Here is an 18952-nt window from a genome sequence, read left to right on the forward strand (position 1 = left end):
CAGCCCTTCCTGGGAATGGAACAGGAGCACCATGGCAGAGCTGGTAGTTCCTGGATTTCTCTGCTGTGGATGACTTTCCCATTGGTCCTGTGCTCCTTTGCTGTTTGCTTTAACAATCCTTCTCTTCCGATTACTCAGTGGGTTTTGTTTTCCTGCCCAAACAAAGCTGCTGCTTTCATAACAGGGGGCCAATATTTCAGCTTGTGCTTCCTCTTTCCCCTTTGTGATGGTGTGACAATGGTGACAAACATCTATTGTATAAGCAGGGCTTTGGGCTTGTTTTTTTCCAGGGAGCTGTCCCGTGCTGCCTGCAAAGTTCCTGGGAGTGTCAGACAGGGAGGACAGAGTGCCCTTTGTATTGGGAATCGGTCTGCAACACTCGGAGGTGATGGTGGGGGTCGTCAGCAAGAAGGATTTTGATTTAAACTAATTTGGCTTGAAAAATTACATTCTTATGCAAATCCTCTGCCTTTGCCTTCTGTGGAGTTTGGGTCTTCTGTGAATGATGAGGCTCTTTCTGTTTTGAGACTTTCTTTGGGGCTCTAAGGCAGTTGTACACTGAAGCATGTCAATGTTTAACAAGACCCTTTGCATGCCAGAACTGGGATTGCATTTTTTGTCCTACAAGAAGATGGCCTTGACTGTGACCTGCAGCATGTTCAGCAAATACAGCACAGTCACCATAACTCAGTTGGGTTGGATTGTCAGAATTGGATCTGAACTCAGAATGAATCCTTGTTGGCAGAGCAGAGATTACTGTGCCAGGTTAAAAGTGCTGCTTCCTTTCTTATTTATTTTTAAACTTATGTTTGGTGTAAGATTTGTTTCAAGGTGTTTTGGGAATGCATTTGGTGCAAATATCTCACTTTGGGACAAGCAATCTGCCAGCTGTGTTGGGCACTTCTTTGGGAGTTAATCACTAACTCCTGAGTTATGAAGGAGCTCCTGGAAAGTGTTGACATGCTCAGATCTTTGCCTCCTGTTGAAGCTGCAGTGAGAGCAGTTCTCAGCGGGGGCTGCTGGGCCAGCGTGGGTGTCAGGAGCCTTTGGTCCTGCTCACAGAAATGTCAGCCCCGGGCCCTTCTGCCCACCAGAGCCCTTGTGCATTGCTAATGGGGCCAGTGATGTGTGAAATGTGATCTCCTGGATTGTATTTAATTATCTTGCTCTCTGCCTAGCACAGGATAAGTTATTTTATTCTGGATATGGTCCACTGCTTATTCCTAAAATATTTCCACAGAGAGCAAACTGTCCTCCCTCTGAACAGAGGGATGGAAGAAAGGGACATGAAAGAAGAAATGTGGGACTCTTCACCCTTCCCTTCTGGTCCCTTGGCTTTTGGTTCCTGGTGCTTCAGCTTCTGTGTTGATCTAAAGAGGCTTTGAGTGGGTTAGGTGATAGGGGATCTTGAAGTGCTTGTTGCAGTTCAGTCCAGGTGCTTCCAGTGGTGGCATCCTACTGAGGAAGCTTGTCCTAGGGCTGCTCTGGGAATTGGAGTTGACACACTTTCCTTGAAACAAAAAGCAAGTTACAAATTTTCTACATAATTTTGATGATGGTTCTTGACATTATGGAAATGTGGTTCACTGGGATCACAAAGGTCTAGCAGTCTTGCCACGTTACACCCTTTTTTTTTAATGTTAATTATCAATGAGATGTAAGTCCATTACTTTATGTGTGGTTTGTTTTGTTTTGCTTATTTTCTTGCATATTTTTCCTTACAATTGCTTTACTCGCTTTCTACACACATCTCTAAACCCCCTGGGAAGGGTTTCCTGCAGCAGATCTGGCTGCCTTAAGGCAGTGGTCTGACTTACCTATGAAATCCAAATGCTTTTCTGGGGATTTCTGTGTTATGCTTCAAACTTTGATCTGGGTGAGTGCAGCACAAGGCTGGGGAGCCAAGGCTGAGAGGCAGAGTCTGGAGGTTGGATGTGGTTTGCTGAGGGGGTTCTGTTGGAGGGGGCAGCAGAAGTGTGGTGTGGGTGCTCCCCTCTGGAGCAGAGGGTCGGGCGAGGCAGGAGAAGAGATCCCAGTGTGGAACAGCACTGCCAGGTGGCCCTGGGGGTTGGCAGGACCCACTGTGAGGCTGGAAGGGCATTGTACATCATTGCCAAAATGTGCTTTCTGTCTTCTGAGCTTCCAGGTTCTTATTTCCATGCTGCCTGTGCAAAATGACACATGGTGAAAGTATGAGAACTGTGTCGTGCCTGGCAGCCCATGGAAGCGGTGAGGGGGATGTGTGTTCCCAGGCAGCTTAATTGGATCTGTGTTGCTCTGTGCTTTGTACATGGCCACACTTGATTGGAGTGAACCCATTCTTGCTGCCATTTGAGCAAAGCACTGCTTAATGAACTTGTTTGCATATGATTGTCAGTGAAGTGAATGTTTGTTATAAAGTGCAAGGGGAGGCTTCTCAGAGTGGTAATGATGGGATCCCCTCATCTCAGTTTCTGTGTCCAACTTGGGACCTGAAGCAAAGCCTGGAGAGAGCAGGAGAGGCATAGGTGTGCAGCTGGAGCACTCCTTGGGCTGCTGAGCCCAGCCTTCACATCCATCCTCTGTGTCAGCATTTACTGATAGTTCTTTACTGAACTGCTTCACATTCGTGGTGTTCTGCTCCTCAATCCCTTATTCCTTTGAATCCCACCAGTTGCTCTACCAGTGTAGCAGGAAAACAAGTTCCTGCTGAATAATATGGGATTTCTGCTCTTTATAAGGGTGAATTCTCCCAGCAGCCAGCAACGGACTCCTGGCAGTGCCTTTGGCAGGCAAGACCTGCACCCCTGGGAAAGGCCTGGCAAGGAGTGTGCCAGCTGGGGAATGCAGCACCCACAGCCCACCTCCATGTCCGTGCGCACACACAGCAGCCCTGGACAGCATCATCTGGACAAACTTCACTGTCTCCTTATGCATTGAAGGAAGGTGGTTAATGAGGATTAACAGGCTTCAGCCAGGAAGGGTGAGAGTAGCTGCTGGCATGAGACAGGTGTTAGGCAGGGGCTGGTGGGATGATGCTTCTTGTTTGGGCTTGTTAAATGTGGTGGAGAATCCCTCTGGTGCTGGTGTGCTGCTCCCTGTAGTGCTCCTCTTGGCTTTGCTTCCTGAAGTATTCTCATAAGTGGCTGTGCTTATTCCGCTCTGCATTGCAGAGGGCAGGACTGTGTAGGGGCACGGGCTGCCCACAGAGCTGCCATGTCCCATGGGGTGCTGCCTCCTGAGGCCTGGTGCCTCTGGATGCCCACAGGGCAAGGGAGGAGTATTTTGTCCTGCCCTGGCTGCTGTGGTAGACCTCCTGCCATCGAAGCTCACTTCCCTGTTTGGTGCCTGTGGTAAGGCTGAGTCCACAGCGATCTCTTCTGCCCCTGGACTGGAGGAGCTCCCTTCCTGAGCCCTGGGGCCTGAACCACGCTGCTGGCTGGGTACTGGTCTCCCCAAAAAAGAACATCTCCAGAGGGGAGGAAAGTGCTCTCTGTGTGTGAGCAGAGTGATTCAGGTAAGTGGTTGTCTGCTGTAGAGCTTACCCAAATGCAAACCTGTGGTTGTGGTTTAAAAAAGAGGAATAGTGTGGTTGAGCATAACTCACTGTTCAACAGAAGATAAAGAATAGCCTTTCTCTCCTGTGCACGTGTGTCATTGGGTCAGGTCTCTAATGAGCTGACTTTGTCTGTTCATGTGCAAAATCCTTCCACAGCTGCTTCCTACCAGGGCCACACTGGAAAATAGCAGACTGGCATTTTTCCTCTAGTTGTCTTTGTGATCTGGAACAATAATAGCAGCAAAGAAGAGGCCAGTAGTTCAGCCCTTTTTTGATCTATTTATTGCATCTCTTTAGAGCAGTAGATGAATTATTATTAAACTTTCAGTGGCCTGATAAAAGTGATAATGTATCTTTGCTGTAAATCTGCTTTATGGACAGGCAGGCACTGGTATGGTTGCAGGGTGCTTGCAATAGGGGTACGTGAGTGGGATTGATAGGAAATTTTGATTTTCCCCCCTACGTCTTTGGATGGAGCCATTTCATTCAGGGTGTCTGTGTACCACTGCAGGCACATCTGGTGGAATGGAGGATCCATCCACCTCGTGCCAAGCTTGCAAGGGCTGAGCTGAGGAAAGGGCTGGAGGTGCTGTGCATTGTGGAAGGTGCTGGGAGGCAGCGTCAGAGTCCATTCCCACTCCTGGTGCTTCACAGCTCAAACAGCTGCACTGGAATCGTTCTGGAGTCTTTCTTAATACCCTGCAATGCTGGACAGAGGCTGGTCAGATGTGCCAACTATACTTACAGGAGAACCAGATTAGGGGCAGAGGATTAACAGCTCTTGGGGGTTGGTAAATGTGGTGTTTTTCATGCGTTTTTAAAGCATTTGCTTCATAACTCTGTATCTGCATCCAGTTACAGTTGCTGTTGCATTACTGCAGGACCAGCAAAATGAGGTGTTGTCTTCTCTTAAGTGATGAACAAAGAGGAGTGAAAGTTTAGGGTTATGGCAAAGGCAAGAAACCCTCTGGTGGGCTGGAAGGGCAGACTTGGAAAGTAAATGTGGAGCGGTGCTGGGTGGCCAGTGCTCAGTGTTGAGGTTCTTGCTCATTTGTCTGCTTTGCCTGTCAAATGTTCCTGGAGCTGTTCACGAATGGCCAGTCTGGCTGCTGAGAGGCTGCAGTCCCCCATCCACAGCACAGGGTTGTGGGGACCTCCAGCTTCTGTACAGCCCTGTCTATGGCTGAGGGCTGTGGGGATCCCCCCATGCTGTTCTGCCCACTGCCCTGAGCCCAGCAGGGAGTTGGCATGGGGATAGGGAGGTGTGTGGGGCTGTGTTTGGTGCTGACCCACATCAGGCTGGGGGGGCTGCACTTTAGGAGTTCCTGGTATTTGTCTCAGTTGTTAAATTGTTTATTTGAGTCGGCACCTCTATCTCTTTCAGATTTAACCATGTCCCTCAGCACTGCCTGTTCTGTGTGTCCATTGTTCCCCTCCACACCCGGCATGTCTGGGGTTGCTGCCGCAGCCCCCTGGAGCGGGTTGGGAGGAGGGCACACAGCATTCCCTGGAGGAGCAGCCGCAGAGGTTTAAGCAGTAATGGACCCACTTGTAGCAGCGCTGGCAGGAAGCGTGCGTGATGCTGGGAACACACTGCTGTTGCTGGAGTGTTTGTTTAGCGGAGTCTCTTGTGAGGAAGTTGCATCTGATATTTTGTAGTGCTTCTTGAATCACTTCCAACATCTTGTGATGTGTCTCCACAGGCAGCTCTTTATCCTTAGTCCACTCAGGCTGCAAGAGTGTTGAGAAAACCAGAGTAATTATGGAGATGCTTCTGAGACAAGCAGTGACAAAGATACAGAGCAAGGCACATGACTGCTGTGCATCCATGGGTTCGCTGTGCTTGGGATTGGTACAGACAATTGGCTGCTGCCTGTGGGACACTGCATCTCCAGGGACACACATCAGTAAAAGCCAGGGAGGATCTGGACTGGAGTGATGTGCTGGGGAAGAGGCAATAAGAAATACTAGCCTGGGTTCCCAAAGTACTTATGTTTCTATCCCCTTTTCACTTGAAATACTGGATATGCTTCCTTGCAGCAATGCCAAGAGCCTTTTATCATCAGCTCTGTCTAGACGGGCCCTTGAAGTGCAGTGACAGTGCCTGTTGGCTGAGCTCACTGGGACAAAGGACACCAGATAAGGCTGCTGGCTCTGGCTGATGGGAGTGCGGGCCTGCTCCCATCACACCTGTTGGTATCTTGATGCAGAGGGACCACACACTGCTGGGGACGTGGCGGGTGTTTCAGCAGTTCTTTCCCTTGGCTCTCTGTGGTCAACTCACTGAGAAGAATGAGCTTGGCTTTGTTGTGACCTGCAGTGCTGTTGGAGCCTTCCTCCCTCAGTGAGAGTAAGGGACATCATCGCCTTGGTGCTGAGCTGGGCACAGTGGGTTGGGAAGGATGGGTACAGCTGTTAAAACTCAAGTGTGTTACTATAGGAGCATGGGTAACAGTTCTGGAGAGATGTAGTGAGGTAGCCACCTAAGACTGGACTGCAATCTCTGCTTCATGTGTTAGTGATTGATTTTCAGTTTGAAACTTGACACAGTAATTTAAGGGCTAAATTTAATTTTCAGTGTAGGTTTTTTTGAACTAAGTTAATGTTTGCAAAGCAAGTCTTCACATGTATGCCTTACATTCTTACCTGCATCATTGTCTGGGTGCATTCAGCTGAGCTTTCTTCTGAAGAAGGGCAAGAGGTATCAGGCTGGTACCTGAAGAGACTTTTTTGGATTCATTATTTTGATTATGTTTTATCATTTTATTTCTGCCAGTGGATCTTGCTTTGCTTAATGGAAACTAGGAGCAGAGAAGGCTGTTTGGTCTCCATTAATCTTCAAGTGCTTCAGATTTCTCTCCCCCATAAAAAGGTTTGCAGCAATATCCCAAGCTGAGGTTACACTGGGCACCAAGCAGAGGTGCTGGGGTCACACCAGTGTGGCACAGAGAGTGTTGGCTGGGGACCACTCCCATGGTTCAGGCTGTGTGCACATATTTTATGTGGGAGGCTGCTGGTTCCTGCACAGCAAGGGCAGTAAATCTGCTGTCAGAAGGGCTGCACATATGTAATGAGAGCAGATTATTTCTGTTTTCTATTTTTTTGCTGCCTTGAGACAGGTGGACAGATTATAGAGCATAGAGAGTATATGTTTATCAGTCCTTTCCTGCCTCTTTCATCACCAGCCCCCTCCCCGGTGACCCCATTTTCAGAGGGATAAAGCGAGCAGCCCAACCTCATTTCTCAAATCTGTTGCAAAGTCTGATCAGGAGAGTGGAGGAGCTCTGGCATGAGGCGCATGTGCAGCCTGCTGGGCCTGGGCTCCGCAGCCTTCCCAGCCATTCCTGCCTGCAGGTACTGTCTGGCCTCTGCTCGTGCAACTGTCCCTCTTGGGGATCCTGCTCAATAGGTCTGAGTCCTGTGTGAACAGTTTTTCTCTCCACAGGTGTGCCAGGGGATGTAGGTGCCGCGCTGTAACGGGGCACATGCTGGGCAGGATTCCCTTCCTGGGAGCCTGAAGCACAGGAAGGCTGGGGAGATGCTGAGTGACTGATGTGAGCTTTGCTGTGAGCCTAGTTCTTAGAGAGAAGCTTGGTATTGACTTTGGGGACAGAATTACTGGAGTGGGTGTGTGGGAGCGGCTGTCCCATGTTTGGTAGGAGCAGGCTGGCTCTCCTGGCTGCAGCTGGTGCCTCCTTGGAGCAGCAGAATGTGCTGGCTTTTCCGTAGCAGTGGTGTTGTCTGCTTTCAGGAAGGAACCCGGGCTCAGCTGCTGAGGTCAGCCCACCCTGGCATGCTACTCCAGAGGCAATTCCAGCCGAATGCAGGTGCTGGTGCCTGGCTACCATTCTTCAGTACCTGTGCTGTGTTGCCCAGCGAGCAGTGAGGAGAACTGGCTGGCCATTTGGGACGGGTTTTGGAGGTAAAAGTGGAATCAGAGTTCTGGAGCAGAGAAAGTGTTTTCTGATGTTGGTGGGTAATGGCATTCCTTACTAAATCCTGTGTGGGCTTGTGGCGGCTTTTCAAGGAGGAGATGTCCTGAGGAAAGGGTGCGTGTGGCCTGATTGGAGGGGTCAGAGCAAACTTCTGCATTATGAAAGGTGTCTCCAAAGCTGCAGGGCAAGGATAAATCTGCAAAGACTAGATTTTGGCTGCTGATGAGCTTCAAGCCCTTCCCATTCGTGTCTAGAAGAAAAACAGGTCTGAACTAATCCCTTGGTTGTGCTGGTGTCCTGAGACGGTGTTTCCAGAAATTCAAGAGTAAATTAGGTGGTTCTCCAGGCTCTCAGTGTGTATCCACAGCAGTGCCAGCTGTCCCTGTTGCAGCTGTGGCCAAGTCCCCCTGGTTCAGAATCCACCAGTCCAGCAGCACCCATCCCATGCTGTGCTGCTCCAGCATTGGTTACTCTGGGACACTGTGGTTCCTTGTGTGCAGGGAAAGCTGCACCTCCCTGGCTGGTGATAGAAGATAGTGTTTGGGATGAGCCAGTTCTGCATAGTGGATTCTTGATACCCAGTGGAAAAAAATTCCATGGTGGCCTGTACTTGAGATGGTGCTGATGGGAAGTAATTTTGCTACCTGCATGATGATCACAGACTCTAAAGGCATCGGTGATTTAGGTGTCCTGATCCTGGCTGAGTCCTGGAATTGTAGACCTCGATTATCATTGAGCACCTGCATCAATGTTTTGGGAAATGTGTGACCTCACCAAAGCTGCAATGAACTAGACAGAGTGTGTGGGCATTAGGAGACAAAATTCTTGTTTTGCTTCAGCTTGAACAGAAGATTTCATGCGGGCAGCAGTGTCAGATGCTGTGGGGCAGGGGTAGGTGTGATGGCACGGCTTCGGGTCTGTATCAGCTGTTGCTGCACTGCCTCTCCTCTCTGCAGAACATCGTGTCCAAGAACGCGATGCAGTACCGTGGGAACGCCCAGCACGATGCCCAGGAGTTCCTGCTTTGGCTCCTCGACAGAGTCCACGAGGATCTGAACAACGTGGTGAATTCCAGCGGCGTGCCTCCACTCAAGGTAAGGGATTCTGCTAGGAGACAATGTGGGAGTCTAACTTTGCACACAGGCTTTCCTTTTAAAGTAGTTCTCCCCATTGGCTTCTCAACTTCAATAGTTCAGATGGAACAAAAGCTTGGGTTAAAATACTGTTTGTTTCTGCCCTGGAAATGTAACCAGCTGTTCCACTAATCCCTGGCAAGTGCTCCCTGACACAGTTGTGTTTGAGTGGCCCTGCAATACCCAGGAGATGTTACCAGGGGGCTGCTGGGCCTTGTCAGGTGTGAGCCCCATGCCCTTCCCTGGGTTGCCATGCCCACTTCACCTTCCCGCATGCCCACCCCTTGGAGCAGAGTCTGCTTGGTAGTTAAAAATGCTTGTGGCATTTTTCTGGTGGTTTTGGCTAAGGAGGGTGCAAATTCAACTGGCATTCTGGAGCCACCTGCTTGGTGCATCCCCCCACACCTCAGTGTGCCTCAAGGGTTTGTTCCTCTCTTTCAGCCGCCGCTGGAGGATGATGTGCTGCTTGAGGGCCCAGCCTTTCCCATCAGTAGCACTTTTGTGCAGGAACTCTTTCAAGCCCAGTACAGGTATTTTGTACATTTGTTGAATGTATGGGTGACCCCAGTATAACTCCAAATTGACACTAGCTCCCAGTACAGTTGGGACTGGTGTCACTGTGTTAACAGCTGTTTCTGAATTCCTGCTGAAGGGAATCTGAACTAAGACCTTGCTCTAGAGGAAAGAGAGAATTTCACTGCTTCAGATTTGGTATATTCTGTGTAAATCTGCAGTATGTACCACTGCGCCTGTTCTTGTGCATCCTGAAAGTGAGTCAGTGCTTCATGAGCAACGGTTCAAGAAAGCCCAGTGCTATGGGGCTCACCCTGACTGTCAGAGGGAAGAGCCCTTGGCAGGATCTGGAGGTGCCTGGGAGTTAGGGATCCTCAGTGTGTGCAGAGTGCTTGTCATCTGGCACTTGGGAATTCCGAGCTGAAGTTATCACTGTCCCTTCAGGGCTTTCCCTTGTGTTTCCCTACGTTTCAGGAAGAGAGCTTTCTAATTTCAGAGCTATTGGAAGAGAACAGCTGAATCACCAGTGTTCCTTGATGGCTTGTGCCTGTACTGCTGTAAGAATTATAATTGCTGGGCTTTCTCCCCAGTATTTGCCAGCTTTTCCTTTGCAAAGGAGAAACTTAAGCCTGGTCTAAGACACAAAGCCATTGTAAGGTGCTGGTTGATTCTGAATGAGAGAGAATTCTTGTGTGGAGTTTATCCTGAGTAAGAGCTGTGTGCACCCCATTGCTGACTGTCTCTGTCCCTGTCCTGTCACTTCACCTCTCTCCAAAGACAAAACCCTTCCAGGGTTTCCCGTTGGATCTGCTGTTGGTGAATGTGGGATGTGATGGTTGATACGTTCCCGATGAAGTGGGGTGTAACTCTGCCCTGTTATCCACGTTTGTCCCAGGTCCTCCCTGACGTGCCCTCATTGCCAGAAGCAAAGCAACACCTTCGACCCTTTTCTCTGCATCTCGCTGCCGATCCCTCTGCCCCACACTCGGTATGGAACTGTCCTGAACGTAATGTTGGCTCTTTCCCATGCATGTGGTAGTGTTTAATTTACTACAGCAGGAAGACGGATATCAGCAAAATTTCTGATAAGTCTTTTATAAAGATAGATAGGACCATATGGGGATTTTATGTTTTGCTTTGCAGGTAAAATGGAAAATTGAGCCTTTTACTTTTTTCAGAAAGGCCTATCCTTCCTATAGAATTAATTTTGGGGGAAAAAGTCTTTGATTCACATAACCAAAATATTTTGCTTTTCACTTAATTTATAGCATTTTAAAATTAAAAAAGGGAAAAGGATGAAATGCACTTTTTTTTTTTTAGAACAGCCTCACTGGTCACTCCAATTTCAAAAAGTAAAGTTAAAATCTTTCCTGCAAAATGTTTTGCTTTTTTGAAAGACAGCTGATGCAAATGAAGCAAAGTGCTTCAGGGGAGGAAAAAAATCCAGATAAAGTATTCAAAGTGAAGATAGAGATGCACAGCAAAACTACTTGTGGTATAAACAGACTCCTTCACCTGGTGTTTGGATCCAGAAAACTTGTGTAGGTTCCAGAAGCAATGGAACAGAGTGATGATAGGGCAGATTAAACATTGCTCTGTCACACTTGCTTTGGAAATCCCTGCTTCACCACCGATGGAGGCTGAGTGGGCTCTCCAGGGAAGGTGTCCCTGCCCTGTTCTCTCCCCAGGCAATGCTGCTGGCTGCTGTTGGAGGCAGGACTGAGGACTGAGAGGCAGCCTGTTCCCAGTAGCAGCTCTCCAAGTACTTCAAGGTGCTCTCTTACACTGTCCCAAACTTTCTTACAGGATCCTTATTGGAAAACTGATTGCCTTCTCATACACCATTTGGTTTTAACTCTGTGGGCCTTTTCTGAGATGTTTTACTTGTGGGAGCAAGTAACACCAGGCCATGTAGTAAGAAAGGAGTCTGTAAATCAAACACGCTTGTCTGGCTGCAGCTGAGCGCAGCTCCAGTGTCAGGTGGATCCAGACAGTCAGGAAGGCCCTGTACCTGGTGGGCAGCCTGATGTGCCCAGGTTGGGCTGAGGCTGCTCCAGGCAGTGCCCAGAGGTGCTCAGCCCAGCCTAGCAGTGCTCCCATGCTCTCCACAGGCCACTCTACATCACCGTGGTGTACCAGGGCAAATGCTCACACTGCATGCGCATTGGGGTGGCCGTGCCCATCTCTGGAACAGTGGCCAGGCTGCGGGAGGCTGTCTCCTCGGAAACCAAGATACCCACGGAGCAGGTAATGGGCTGGGCTGCTCACCTGTTTGCCCTCCCTGGAGTGGGAGGGAGAGGGGAGGTTTTTGTCCCTTGTTGGATACGTAGGAATCGAATTCAGTATCCATGGTTGAACAGGGAAGCAAGGCAGTGGTGGAAATCTGGATCATGCTTTTCCCTGTGCATTGGCTGTTTGAATCCTAGTGATGTTAGAATAGCCCTCAGTGGAGTGTGTGGACCTGCCTGACCCTATGGTGACCTGCGCATGCTGGCGGTGAGGGAACCACTGGGTTCTGTAGGAAGAGCTTCTGGAAAGCTGTTGAATTCCACCAAAACCTCTCCATGTGTTGCTTTTACCCCAGCTTCTTGTTCATGGCTGTCTTTTTCCCTGTTCCTTGCTCCTGGCTGATGCCAGGATGTTTTGAGGAGTGCCATCCCTTAGCAGGAAAATCCCAGCTGAAGGACAGGGCACTGAGCTGAGCCAGGCGTGGGTGGTTTGATGGGTTCTGGTTTGCTTCTGCTGCCTGCAGATCGTGCTGACAGAGATGTACTACGATGGGTTCCATCGCTCCTTCTGCGACACCGACGACTTGGACACCATCCACGAGAGTGACTGCATTTTTGCCTTTGAGACCCCAGAGATCTTCAGGCCTGAGGGCATCCTCAGTCAGAGAGGTGAGTCAATAACTCTGCTTAATGCCCACCTCAGGTGACTAGTGAGGGAGGTTTGTGTGGGAAAAGAATGAGTCCCACAAGCTGTTGATGTTCTCGTGTATTGATTTCAGCTCTGACTTTGTCCAGGCTCACTCCAGAAGATTTAATAGTGTTGTCAGCTGGGAGGTTATCAAGCAGTGTTGTACACTCCTTTCTGCCTCTTCTCGGGGCTGATGCTGCAGGCCAGGCTAGCTTAATGTGAAATCTCTTGTCAGGCTTAATTTAAAGACCTGCTAGGGACCAGATGAAGCCACTGAAATTGTGTTATTTAAAATCAGATTGCTAGTGATGAATAAACAGTCTCAGGAATGAACAAACACTTTCTCTTTCCAAGCTCAAACCCCTTGGCCTCTGCATGTCCCCTCACTGAAAGGGAGCTGTGATGTCCTGGGCAAATGAAGTGTAATCAAAGGCAAATTTTATTATTGAAAGTAACAAGTTGGGTTCCTGGCACTTTAGTTTTTCTTGTGGGCAGTAAAAGCTGAGAGTGCTTGTACAACCCACTGTGAAAAATCAGAGGAGGAGCACTTGCATATTATGTCCTTCTCTAAAGAAACAGTCACTGCAAAAGGTAATTGCTCTTTGAAGCCTTCGTACAAGTGATGAAAATGCTCTTGATTCCATACTGACCCGCTCCTCTGCAGCCCAAGGAGGGTTTCTTGAGGGGGCATCAGGGCACTAAAGGCAAATGACATAATAAAATCTTTCCTTTCTTCTAATTTTTCAGGAATACATGTGAACAATAACCTGAATAACTTGAAATGTGGCACTGAGCACTCCCGAACAATAGCTTACTCTCAAGGAACAGTGAAGTCTGGAAAACTGGAACAGTCCTGTCCTAAACTAGCAGCAAATGACAAGATTGTCTTGCTGGTGTGTAACAGAGCATGCACTGGACAGCAGAGCAAAAGGTGACTGGCAGCAGTATGGTTGGAGTTACTCTTCTGGCTGCTTCCTAAACTGACCTGGATTTTACTCTCCTGTAGTATAGGCTCCAGGTGAAGGAACAGCAGCTTGCATCTCTAGCTCACATCAGGTGCTAAAGAACATGTTGATCAAAAAGCATTAATGGGTGCAGCAAAATATTTCTAATTCTGGTGAACTTCAAGTATTGCATTACTGTAAAGGAGCTAATGCAGCTAAGTTGGGAGGATACACCACCTCTGTAGAGCTGTCTGGTTTGAGAGCAGCACATTTGACCAGATCCTGTTATGGGTGGGAATTTTAAATTAGAGTGAAAATGGGAGGAGGGGGAGAAGTGAGAAACAACCATGGCAAAAGCATTTGTATCAACTGGAGCCTGAGAACTGCCTCAGCCTCTGAAGCTTCACAAAATTTCATGTGAAGTTCTCCCAGGTAGTTTGGGGTTCTGATTGCTGAATGGGATAATCTTTTAATTGTTCCCTCAAATGCTTCTCCTTCCCATAGGTTTGGCTTGCCCTTTGTGTTGCACTTGGAAAAAACAATTGCTTGGGATATTCTGCAGAAGGAAATTCTGGAGAAGATGCAGTATTTCCTGCGGCCTGCAGCCTGCTTGCAGGTGAGACAAATGTCCTCTCTGGTCACCACAGAGAAGCTATTGGATGCACAGGCTCCATTGCTGTACCTCAGCCCTCTGTCAGCTCATTGGTGCAGGCATATTTGAGACCTTGTACATTTGCTTTCTCATGTCAAACATGTTCTAGGGTAAAGTCTTTGTCAGCCAGTGCTGAGAGCAATTTGCATGTGGGCAGGTTGGGTTGGAGCCCCTGAGGTGGTCTCTGCTCTCCCTATTGCAGGTTTGCCCGTTCAGCTTGCGAGTGGTCAGTGTTGTGGGCATAACATACTTGCTACCTCAGGAGGAGCGACCCCTCTGCCACCCAACAGTGGAAAGGTGAGCTGGCCCTTGGGTGCTGAGACCTCCCCAGGAGTGGAGAGAGGTGTGTTAGCTGGGAACTCTGTGTTAACCATGCAGTCCAGAACAGTCCTGGTGTGGATGTGTGGAGTGGACTGCAGAGGCCTGAGGAGCAGGGAAATGATGGAGCATCCTCAGGAAGCTGTGTGAGAATACCTCAGCTGTGTGTCATGCCATCTGGAGTCTGTCCTCCCTGGAAATGGAGAACAAAATGAAAATATTACTCCCACTATTTATAATTTTTTTCTTGTGCCTGTTATTCTTTAGAAATGTTGGTAGATGCCTGTTCTGTAGCAGGTGTATGTTGCCTTACAGAACTTGCATACTTGGATGAAGGCATTAGCCAGCTTTGCCAAGTTTTTTGCTGTGTGAATTCCATTTACTCCATTGCAAACTTGAGCTGTGGGAGTGGAGGAAGGATGAAGGGCTTGTGGAGAGAAATTATGTGCATGTAGAAGATAGTGTAGACTTTGTATTGAAAGATGATCTGACTTCTGTCTGCTCCTCTCTGCAGGGCATTGAAGTCATGCGGACAGGGGGGAACCGCTCATGTGAAATTAGTGGTAGAATGGGACAAAGAAACTAAAGATTAGTAAGTATGAAGTAAGAAACCTCAAAGTGTGTTCACCTCACAATTGCTGCTTGCAGCTTGCTTGTGTGAACTGTGCATCCTTCAGCAAACGTGAGACCACTCAAATTCCACCTGTGCCCAGCCCCTGTCTGCAGGGACAGCCTGGGGAGCAAGGGGATGTGCTGGTAAATGTGGTGTCTCCCTGATGCAGCTTGTTTGTGAATACAGAAGAGGAGTATATTCCAGACTCTGAAAGCGTCTGCCAGCAGAGAGAGCTTCATCATCAACCTCAGATCTGCACTTTATCTCAGTGTTTCCAACTGTACACCAAAGAGGAACAGGTAGATATAGACTGTGTACTCTGGCTTGTTCACATGCTGCAGGAACTCCCTCACTCCAGAGCAGGTCATTTTTGCAAACATTGATTCCTTGTGACAGGAGAATAGATTTGTAACACAAGACTGTGCTGCTGACGGAGCTCCTCTGCAGTGAGAAGCTTGTGGGAGGTCCTGCTGCTGGGTTCTTTGCTGCCCAGATGTTGATACAAGAACTTAGTCCTCTCTTTGGCAATTTCCTCCTTGTGAAATAGTATAAAGGATTAGAACAATGTGGCTTCATGGGAAAGTCCTGGAGCAATTGTGTGTTCCCAAGCTTGAGCAGGGCTGGGGTGGGCTCAGGCAGCCCCCACTGAGTGGGGCCCTCCCCAAACAGTAGCCCAGTGACCACAGAGCTCAGTTCTGCAGGAACATGGCTGCTCCCCTGTTCTGGCTCTGCTTGTGGTGTATGAGGCTGAAGAGGGTGAGTGATGGTGTGCCACAGGCAGGCTAGAGAGGGCTCTGACCTTGCCCCTGCCTGGCACATGGAAGCCATCTGAATTCCTTTGGCAGTCTCTAATCTGCTGTACAAAGGGCTGGTCTGGAGGTAGCCTTTGCACCCAGGACTGAGCTGTAATAATTTTGGAGCCTCTCTTGGTTGGTTCTTTCAGAGGTGAGGGAAGAATTGTTTGACAGCTTAAATCTCTGTGGCTGCTGAGTTATCTTAGCACTGGGCTGTGGAGGGAGGCTTGGGGGACAGGGAGAGTCTTCAGTGTGTAACTCTGTGCTGTTGGGACTACGGAGGAAGAGGATTCCCAGAGGGCAGTGAGGTGTCAGAGGTGACATCCAAAGTACACCTTTCTTCTTTCTGTTCTGATGTTTTTCTGCTTTTTTTTTTCCTGCTTTTTTTTTTTCTACTGCTGGTTTTCTTGTGAGAATACTTTTCAGGCTGCCAAGCCTGCCTGCTTTTTGCCTTGGTTTTTCCTTCTCCCCTTCCAAGGCTTTGGCATTTATAAGGTGCAAAAAAGCCCTCTGCACAGCAGCACTGGCTGGATTCTGTCTTGCAGCAGGAAGTGCCTCCTGAATGAGGCACCAATGTCTCTGCTTGTCACTTTGAAAAGCATTATTGGGAACGCTACATTTCCAGTGAGCGTGATAAATGCTGGAGGGAGATGAGGCAGAGAGATCAGTGTCTGCACTGGGCTTGGGGCAGCAGAGGATCAGTGGTGTGGTGCAAGCTGCCTTGGAATTTGAAAACCAATACCCACTCCTGCCCATTCCTTGTAGCTTGCCCCAGATGATGCATGGCGATGCCCACACTGTAAGCAGCTGCAGCAGGGTAGCATCACACTGAGCCTCTGGACCTTACCTGATGTTCTCATCATACATCTGAAAAGGTTTAGACAGGTAAGGATGCCTGTAGTGTTCCTGGAGGACTGCTGAGTGATGTGAGTAGACCCCCCTCATTAGAAGCAGCCATTCTGCCCTATGTGTTTCTCAGCTGGGGTTTTCCAGGCATCGTGGCCTTGGGCCTCTGCAGCTTGTGCTATTCTCTGTACACAGGAAGGAGACCGAAGGATGAAACTTCAGAACATGGTTAAATTTCCCTTGAGTGGCTTGGACATGACTCCTCACGTTGTGAAACGCAGCCAGAGCAGCTGGAGCCTGCCATCGCACTGGTCACCTTGGAGGAAACCTTATGGCCTCGGCAGAGATCCTGAGGACTATATCTATGACCTGTATGCTGTCTGCAACCACCATGGCACCATGCAAGGGGGACACTACACAGGCAAGTGTCCTGCTATGCTATCTATGGTGGAGCCATTCACAGAGAAACTGGTTATATTTCTGTATGGAGTCAGACTGATGGAAGCAGAGTGCCATAAGTTACGGAAGGTGAAGTGAATGGAGTCACCCCAAATGATGTTCTGTTCTGAGCGGTAATGTTGGACAAAGAAGAGTCCTGAAATGTAAGCTATTTATTATGTTCTGGCAGCCTCAGGCTTCCATCTTGCCAGTCAGACTGGAAGATGATGCAAGAATAAATCTGTTCCTCGTATTCTCCTCTGAGTCCATTATAGCAGATAAGGTTATGTTAAATATCATAGAGCAAACTTGAGAGTAGTAGGAGTGAGGGAGTCTTACAGTAATGTATTATTTCTTAGCATATTGCAAGAATTCTGTTGATGGCCAGTGGTACTGCTTCGATGACAGTGAAGTTCAGCAACTTTCTGAAAGTGAAGTCTGCAAGCAGACAGCTTACATCTTGTTCTACCAGCGACGCACAGCGATCCCCTCATGGTCTGCCAACAGCTCGGTGGCAGGTAAGCCCTGCTGGCACTGTCTAGGGGTGGCTATAAGTTGTCTTTCATGGATAGTTTGTCCTTCTGAAGAATTTTCTACCCAGCTCTGCTTAAGCCCCCACTCTGTGTCCCAGAACTCGGCAAGGCTTGTCTGAGTCTGTGGGTGTGTGTCAGGGGCCGTGGGAACCTTCCACCTCTTCTGCTAAGGCAGTTTTGGCAGGGAGGCTATGGAGATGGGGGTAGCCCCTATGCCCCTACAGGTGTCTGCTCAGAGCTGCCGTTGTCAAAACCAGGACATCAAATCGTGGCTCGCTCCTTCCCTGTGGCAGCACTCTGAGTCCCAAAGAGGCACTGGGTAGCGCATGTGTTGGTGGAATCCAGGATGAGCTGTGGGCAGGTGCAAGGCTTGGTGACCTGCCTTCGGGAAAAAAGAGATTTTTGTGGTGCTAGGGTGGCAGCTGAAACGCCGCCACTGCCTGCATGCTGGTATTCACAGCACACTGGGACAAGTGCAGTTCTGTCTTCCTATTCTGACCATAACTGCTCCCTAAGAGGAAAGCCCCATTCCCTTGGCAGTGTCTGGATGCTGGGGCCATGAGGGCCGGCTCCAGGTGTCTGCCAAAGCCAGAGCAGTGCAGTGTGTGCCCAATGTACCTGACTCCCTGGCCTGCCAGGGTTCTGTGTGTGTGCGGCCGTGCGCTGCTGACCTGTCCCGTGCCCGGTCCTTGCAGGCTCCACGAGCTCGTCGCTGTGCGAGCACTGGGTCAGCCGGCTCCCGGGCAGCAAGCAGCCCAGCATCGCCTCTGCCGCCTCCTCGCGCCGCACCTCCCTCGCCTCGCTCTCTGAGTCGGTGGAGCTGACTGGGGAACGGAGTGAAGATGATGGTGTGTATCATTACTGGGGGGAAAACTGGGCCGCTTGTCTTTATCTTTTTGTCACGTGTTGCAAGATCCTTACTAAAATAGCTGCAAAATCTGTGGTTGCACGGGACAGTTATTCCAGAAACTGAGACAGGCAGATGCTGTCTCGGTAAGAGCACAGGTGGGCTTTTGTCTCGTATGAAAGGTTGAGGAGGACAGGGCAGGAACCTTAAGGAGCCTTTCAAAGAAAGCGAGTGCCATCAGCAACACCTCTCAGTCAGGAACTTCTGTACTTGTGTTCTCTCTGGGTCTCGCTGCATCACCTTTGCAGAGTGGTTGACACAGTGCTGACAGATTTAGCATAGGCACTAATTGCCTGTTGCTGTGCTGCTGGATGGTCCCAGGGAGTGGGGGGAGATGCAAATTCACTCATGCACTCATGCACACTCCACACACTGCCTTGTAACTTCTGACAATGTGGAGCTTCATGGGTCAGTCAGAGCATTTGGAAGCTGGTGGGGAGATGTCCCTGCAGCAGTGCTGTGACAGCTGTCAGGTCTGGCCATGGAAGTTGCACTTCTAAAATACTTATATTTTGAGTTTCTAAATACAATTACATCACTTGATCTAGAGGTGGGAATCCTACTTTGCCTTTCACAAATTGCTCTGGGAAATACTCTTTAATACAGAATCATAATCCTAGCTGGTGATCTCCTTGCCAGTTTCAAGGACTTTAGAGGTACAAACCCTGTGTTTTATCTCCTGCTGCTCAGGCATGAGAGAAGAATCTGGGTTATCAGTTTTAGAGGCTTCAGAGAGTTACTCCTGGGTGACCACTAGCAAATAACAGTTGTTGGATTCCTCATTCAGCTTTTGAGCAAGAAACTGTGTCTGCAGCCTGCATGGAGAGACACATAGTGTGGTGTGGGGGCGCTGCTTGGCCCTTGTGGGGAAA

General features: G+C 49.1%; 1 protein-coding gene across 7 annotated transcripts in view; it reads left to right on the top strand.

Annotated features, from left to right (window-relative positions):
* USP31 (ubiquitin specific peptidase 31) overlaps positions 1 to 18952 on the top strand; it is a 31964-nt gene that overhangs the window by 3544 nt on the left and 9468 nt on the right. For 6 of the 7 annotated variants that reach the window (XR_007207086.1, XR_007207088.1, XR_007207089.1 and 3 more), the window contains exons 2-15: positions 8430 to 8567; positions 9048 to 9136; positions 10015 to 10107; positions 11231 to 11366; positions 11872 to 12016; positions 12783 to 12966; positions 13484 to 13595; positions 13834 to 13928; positions 14464 to 14541; positions 14732 to 14861; positions 16122 to 16241; positions 16398 to 16623; positions 17000 to 17158; positions 17869 to 18021. Coding sequence is in view for 3 of the 7 variants with exons in the window: in XM_048320709.1 (XP_048176666.1) it covers positions 8430 to 8567; positions 9048 to 9136; positions 10015 to 10107; positions 11231 to 11366; positions 11872 to 12016; positions 12783 to 12966; positions 13484 to 13595; positions 13834 to 13928; positions 14464 to 14541; positions 14732 to 14861; positions 16122 to 16241; positions 16398 to 16623; positions 17000 to 17158; positions 17869 to 18021 (1858 nt within the window). In the remaining 4 variants the exon portion in view is untranslated. Of the gene's footprint in view, positions 1 to 7358; positions 7461 to 8429; positions 8568 to 9047; positions 9137 to 10014; positions 10108 to 11230; positions 11367 to 11871; positions 12017 to 12782; positions 12967 to 13483; positions 13596 to 13833; positions 13929 to 14463; positions 14542 to 14731; positions 14862 to 16121; positions 16242 to 16397; positions 16624 to 16999; positions 17159 to 17868; positions 18022 to 18952 lie in introns of those variants that run through there. The other variant, XM_048320711.1, reaches the window with a different exon arrangement.

The sequence above is a fragment of the Corvus hawaiiensis genome, chromosome 16 (assembly GCF_020740725.1).
Source record: "Corvus hawaiiensis isolate bCorHaw1 chromosome 16, bCorHaw1.pri.cur, whole genome shotgun sequence".
In the NCBI taxonomy this organism is placed as follows: Eukaryota; Metazoa; Chordata; class Aves; order Passeriformes; family Corvidae; genus Corvus; species Corvus hawaiiensis.